This window comes from Peromyscus maniculatus, chromosome 1, assembly GCF_049852395.1.
Source record: "Peromyscus maniculatus bairdii isolate BWxNUB_F1_BW_parent chromosome 1, HU_Pman_BW_mat_3.1, whole genome shotgun sequence".
Classification (NCBI taxonomy): domain Eukaryota; kingdom Metazoa; phylum Chordata; class Mammalia; order Rodentia; family Cricetidae; genus Peromyscus; species Peromyscus maniculatus.
Window position 1 is genome coordinate 151,563,719 of NC_134852.1, and position 6,000 is coordinate 151,569,718.

Below are 6,000 nucleotides of genomic sequence, written 5' to 3' on the forward strand. Positions count from 1 at the left end.
AGTGGCCGGGTTCCAGTCAGGGTCCCTCTCGGTGGGCGGAGACCAGTCACACTGAAAGTCTGTTGAGGAAGTCCGCTCTGGAGCTGGGAACACACCTGGGCTAACCAGGCCAGAGCGAACGCAGCTGCCGACGCGCTTCCGCGTCGATCACCGGCGGTGAGCATCCCCGGGCGCCCGGGTCCTGCCCTTACCCACTCAGGGCCCCGCCCACACCTGGATGCCTGCGGGCGGGACCGAGTAACGAGCCAATGGGGCGTGGTGGGCGGAAGGCCGCCAATGGGAGTGGGCATGGGGCGGGATGCACACGCCTCCGATCTAATGGGGTGTCGTGGGGCGGGGCGTGCGGGCCGCGAGCCAATGGGGCCGTGAGGTTGGGCGCGCCGCAGCGCTGGGACAGCAGGTTGAGGCGGCGCTGGCGCGCCTACGTCCCGGAGGCCAGCGGGCGCCCAGGTGAGCTGTGCCGGGTTCTCGAGCCTCCTGAGCACTGGGCGCGGCACCCGGGAGCCGTCTCCGTCCCGGGAGAAGCGGATCTGGGCGAAGGGGCGCGCGGTGGCTGTGCTGCACCTGCGTCTGCCAGCTGCGGAGTGGGGACGTCTGGATCCCGCGCGGCCGGGATCAGCCGTGAGGCGGGCTGTGTGCCCCCAGCGGGGCGGGACCACTGGAGCCCAAAGTGCTGGCTGGACGGGAGGGACTGCGGACCAGGGACTGGCGGGGGGCTGCTCAGGTCTGGGGTCGGTTCGGAGATGGAGGTCTGTCTGGGTCGTAACTCTCAGCTCCTCCCGGCCTGAGACTGTTCCTTCCCTGGGGGGTTGGGGGGGGGCGTTCCCATGACTGTGGACGGCGTCGTATTTGCGTATGGTCGGTGTTAGGTGCCTGGGGACAGCCGCCTGCGTGAAAAGCTGTAGTGAGTGGCCCTTGAGCCAGGTGACCGGGGGACAGGAAAACTTGGACCTGGTTAATAATTTGCCCTGTTCCTGGAGTGGGGTGGGTGGGGCAAGAGGAGGCTGGTGCAGGAGGGGACGCCTCAAAATGCTCAGGAGGGCCAAACTAGTTCCCCTGCCACTCCAGGAATGTGTGGCCTGCGGGTGGGGCTGGGCACAGGAGGGCAGGGCTGAAGGACCACAGTCCTAAGTCTGTTGTGGCAAACCAAGAGAAGAGGAAGGCCAGACTGTGATGGAGGCAGGCCCGGCCTGATCTTAATGGCCTGTGTCCTCCCCACAGGACAGGGATGGTCTTGGAGCTTGTGGTCATGGAGCTGAAGGTGTGGGTGGATGGCATCCAGCGGGTGGTCTGTGGGGTCTCAGAACAGACCACCTGCCAAGAAGTGGTCATCGCGCTAGCTCAAGCCATAGGTGAGTTCCCCGGGGACGGGACGGGGACGGGACGGGGACGGGACTGGAGTCCAGCCCTGTCTTCCCTCCCAGGAGGGTGGGGTTGGCTCCGCCCTTTTATTCCTCCAGCCAGGTGGATAGAGAGGGGTGATATGGACTGACCCTGTCTTTCCCCTGCAGGCCAGACAGGCCGCTTTGTCCTTGTGCAGCGTCTTAGGGAGAAGGAACGGCAGCTGCTGCCACAGGAGTGTCCAGTAGGAGCCCAGGCCACCTGTGGACAGTTTGCCAGTGATGTCCAGTTTGTCCTGAGGCGGACAGGGCCCAGCCTGTCTGCAAGGCCCTCCTCTGACAACTGTCCACCCCCGGAACGATGCCCAGTTCGGGCCAGCCTCCCCCCGAAGCCATGGGCAGCACCAGGCCGTGAGCCACACAGAGCACTGACCTTCAACCTAGGATGTCCCAAGCTGGTCCCCAACCCCTCGATCCCTGAGCCTGCAGCTCTGGGAGGAGCCACGCCAGACTGCTTTGCAGACCTGCAGGGCCTAGAACTCAGGATAGAGAGGAATGCCGAGGAGTTGGGCCATGAGGCCTTCTGGGAGCAGGAGCTGCGAAGAGAACAAGCCAGGGAGCGCGAGGGACAAGCACGCCTCCAAGCACTGAGCGCAGCTACTGCCGAGCACGCTGCCCGGCTGGAGGCCCTGGATGCCCAAGCCTGTGCCCTGGAGGCAGAGCTTCGGCTGGCTGCTGAGGCCCCTGGCCCTCCTTCAGCCACTGCATCTGCTACGGAGCGCCTACGCCAGGACCTGGCCATCCAGGAGCGGCATAGTATGGAGATGCAAGGCACCTTGGCCCTGGTGAGCCGGGCTCTGGAGGCTGCCGAGCATGCTCTGCAGGTGAGCCCCCAGGAGATCTAGACCCCTGTCCACGCCCTGCTTGCTACACAGCCAATCCATCAACACTCCATCTGCTGTCTGGGCAGTTTGGGAGTTTGATATGAGACCAGGGAGCATGCGGTATGTGGGAAAGAAGGTCATGGTCTTGTTCCTGAAGGTCCCGTGTGCCCCCAGGCTCAGGCTCAGGAGCTGGAGGAGCTGAACAGGGAACTCCGACAGTGCAACCTGCAACAGTTCATCCAGCAGACAGGGGCTGCGTTGCCACCACCTCCTCCACAGCTGGACAGAGCCACCCCCGGCACACAGGTCAGAGCAGTTCCGGGAAGAGGTGATGGTCGAGGGGCCACCCTAGTTCTCAACTGACCTGCTTTCCCCACAGGACCTTCTGCCTCCAGCCAGAGAGGAGCCCCTCCAGGGAGTCCCCCAGAGCCATATCCTAGTGCCCAGCCTGAGTCCCGAGGGTATGTTTCTCCCCCTACCCTACCCCCAGTCCGCAGGAAGGGCCCAGCTCTGGTTTCAGCCCATTCAGCCTGTGTCTTTCTCACAGTTCCCCCCATGAGGCAGAGCTCCTGGAGGTAGCAGTTCCTGCTCAAGTAGGGGACACTGAGGACAGATGAGCCAGCACAGCTGGAATGAGCCACCTGGACAATGGGAGAGTATGATCACAGGATTCTTTCCCTAAAGTGGGGAAAGCTATAATGTCCCGGGGTTTCTGCTTCAGGGGGCGGGAGTGCTAGTGACATGTTGTCCTAGTCTTATTCAAGTCTCCCAAGGCCCCTGAAGAAGCAATGGGCACAGTTCAGAACTTACCAGGCCCCAAAGGCCACTACTTATCGGAGGAGTGAGAAGTGTGGACAATGCATTCATCCCGTGGGTGTGTGCCTGCTGTTCACTCCACAGAATGTGTGCTGCCTTCCTTGCCCTGACAAACCTCAATAAACTAACTACCTTTCAAAGGTGTTTAAGTATGTTCTGACGTTGTGCCACTGGGCAGTGTCTGCAGTTCAGAACTGGAGGGCCACAAGGCGGCTACTGCTGGGTTCCTGAGAAAGCAGTGTTTTCAGAGGCCAGTACTCAGTAAGGTCCAAAGCTGGGGCTCCCAGGGTTCTGTGTTCTGACTTCCTAGGGGTATTTATTTGTAATCCCTAGCCTGGTGAGGCTTGCCAGCTCAGCCCTGGCCTGGGTTTTTATCTGGACCCTTCTTCTCTGGCTTTCCTTGTTTGGCCTGTGTGCCACCAGCAGCAGGAACTGAGGATGCCAGGACAAGCTAGACCCGCCAGTCAGGTTTGCTGAGAACTTGTGGGGGCGAGTCCTGGACTCCTGGGTCAAGTCTATGACTTCTGGGTTGGCCAGGCCCAGGGAGTTTTCCCTAGAAAACTTTGCCAGCCCCAGGGTGGATATGGGCATTGAATGGTAGGGGCTGTCCCTCTCCTCCTAGAGTGGGTGTGAAGCCTGTTTATGAGCCTCCAACTTCGACACTGGGGCAGGGATGCCTCCACAGCCCAGCCCAGCTACTGCTCTGGCTCCTGAGCAGATAGTGACCACTTCCAACTTCCTAGTTACCCAGGCAGACCACATGTTCTGAGTTCCTGGGGCTGGAAATGTTTGCAAGGATCAGAACTATGGGTAGAATTGGGTGACAAGATGGGGACACCATAGATTATGAGGGTCTTTACACCATATCGAAGAAGACATTTGGGATGGGCTCAGCTTTCTCTCTGGCTGGCTCCTGAACTAGGTTCAGTGCTCACTATTTCTTCTGGGGCAGACTAAAAAGGGACATGGAAGTCCTGTGCTGGAAGAGCATGTAAGACCATAGTGTGTGTGTGTGTGTGTGTGTGTGTGTGTGTGTGTGTGTGTGTGTGTGGTTTTTCAAGACAGGGTTTCTCTGTGTAGCATTGGCTGTCCTGGAACTCACCCTATAGACCAAGCTGACCTCAAACTCGGAGATCTGCCTGCTTCTGCCTCCCATGTGCTGAGGTTAAAAGCATGTGCCACCACCACCCAACAGACCATATTCTTGCCTGAAGCAGGAAACAGGGAAGGGGAGAGGCCAGGCAGCAGAGGGAGGCTCCTGATCTGGTGTCAGCCATCCAGAACTTCCAGCACACTCCTGTCTGCATTCCAGCCTGAGCCTGCTGCAGCCTAGACCTGCCTGACCTGTGGCCCCAGACAGGCAGGGTCAAGCAAAAGGTCACCTAGAGTAGATCCTAGAGTGCAAATGCCACTATGGCTGTATCCTTGGTAGGAAGACAGGTCTGAGGAACCTGCTCCCCCCACCTAAAGCCCTACCCACACTCAGGAGAGTTGAATAGATGACTTTTTGATGCTGGTCCTGAGCTCATCATGGCTCATCTCCCAGGCTAAGCACACAGTGTAGTGGATGCAACGCCAGGTTCCACCCAGAGACCACCCTACACAGGAAGCTAGGCAGGGGCAAGCTATAGCCTCCTCATTTGAGTCTTTCACATGTTCCCTGTGTCCTGAGGAGCACCTGTTTCTCCTGAGACCTCTGCCAGGTCAGGTCCAGTAGTATGCTGAAGCCTTCTTCATGTGGTCACTATGCTTTGAGGGGGAAGGCTGGTGAGATCCACTGCTCATCGGTGGCTGTTTCAAGTGGACAGACTCCCATACTCCAAACAGATGCTAGACTGCTTTGAACCACCAAACAAACATCTGAGTTGATGAAAAGTTTACTTTGGAACTTGCAACTTTACTTTGGAAACAATGGTGTGATGTATGCTGAAATGAGGAACAGACAAGCTGCCCACAAATGTCTGGTCCCTGACAGGGCAGGACCTGGCCAAGTGAGCTACCTTACATGGGTGATGTTAGGACCTTACCAGGTACCAGTGTGGGGTAGGCAGTCTCCTTGTCTGGGCAATCCAACCAAAAGTCAGGTCCAGACTCTGCTAGGTCTCCTAGTCTCAGTGGTCTTGTTCCTTTCCAGTACAGAGGTGGAAGAACCCTAGTTCAGAGGATCTCCCCAGTCAATAGCTGTCCAGCAGTGAGTCAGTTTTGCAGTTTCTTAACCCAGAGGCCACATAAACCTCCTCTCATCTGCAGAACAGAGTTTGATACCACTGTGGTGACAAAACAGGGTCCCCTTCAGAAGCCATGTCGGTTTGGAGAGGTCTGGACTAAGTCTGTCCCTCCATCTCCAGGGACTGGATCTGCTACAGATGTCCTAGCCCTGTAGCCTATAGCTTCCCTGGATAACCCTTTCCCTTTCTGCTGGACTTGAGAACACCTAGCAGGAATGTCCCTGGGAGAGGCTTGTCCCAGGAGCCCACAAAGAGGTCCATGGTACAGAAACAGGCAGAAGCATTCAAACTGTCGCTGTCTTCCCGTAGGAAGTTCCAGAGGTGGCCCTCAGGAGGTGGGTCCTTAGGCTCTGGTCCTGTTGGCTGAAGTTCACACCAGTGTCTGCCCAGAGATTCCTTGGATGACTTCAACAGTGGCTGTTCTGGGGATGTGCACAACCTTGAACCCTAATGCACATAAAAAGAAAGTTTCCTCCAAGAGGGTACCTGACCCAACCTTAGTCCAACACGTGAAGGGCAGAGAAGCTCCCAGTGTGCCCTCAGCCCAACCTGTCTCAGCGGCGCTCCCACACGCAGGCCTGTCTGTAGGTGCAATCCTCTCCTAGTGGCCTGCTACCCTGACTCTCTGAACCCAGGTGGCGCCTGCCTGCCTCTGCCAGACCCAGGTCACTGAAGGGCCAGGGGTTCGCGCTGCCCAGGGACAGATCAGCCGCTGTCACACGCACAGTGGGT

The 6,000-nt window shown here is 58.3% G+C and overlaps 2 protein-coding genes across 5 annotated transcripts in view; one reads left to right on the top strand and one right to left on the bottom strand.

Annotated features, from left to right (window-relative positions):
* The window catches only part of Lmntd2 (lamin tail domain containing 2), a 5,927-nt gene extending 5,714 nt beyond the window's left edge, over positions 1-213 (bottom strand). The window contains exon 1 of the mRNA XM_076555063.1: positions 96-213. The gene's annotated coding sequence lies outside the window, so the exon portion shown is untranslated. The remainder of the gene's footprint in view (positions 1-95) is intronic.
* Rassf7 (Ras association domain family member 7) overlaps positions 1-3,180 on the top strand; it is a 4,721-nt gene extending 1,541 nt beyond the window's left edge. The window contains exons 1-6 of one of the 4 annotated variants that reach the window (XM_076555212.1): positions 20-156; positions 1,222-1,352; positions 1,512-2,224; positions 2,399-2,530; positions 2,604-2,685; positions 2,772-3,180. In XM_076555212.1, coding sequence (XP_076411327.1) covers positions 1,229-1,352; positions 1,512-2,224; positions 2,399-2,530; positions 2,604-2,685; positions 2,772-2,803 — 1,083 coding nt within the window. In that variant the 5' untranslated portion in view covers positions 20-156; positions 1,222-1,228 and the 3' untranslated portion in view covers positions 2,804-3,180. Of the gene's footprint in view, positions 1-19; positions 157-327; positions 451-642; positions 750-1,221; positions 1,353-1,511; positions 2,225-2,398; positions 2,531-2,603; positions 2,686-2,771 lie in introns of those variants that run through there. The other 3 variants (XM_076555205.1, XM_076555208.1, XM_042285978.2) reach the window with 3 other exon arrangements.
* The last annotated feature ends 2,820 nt before the right edge of the window (positions 3,181-6,000 follow it).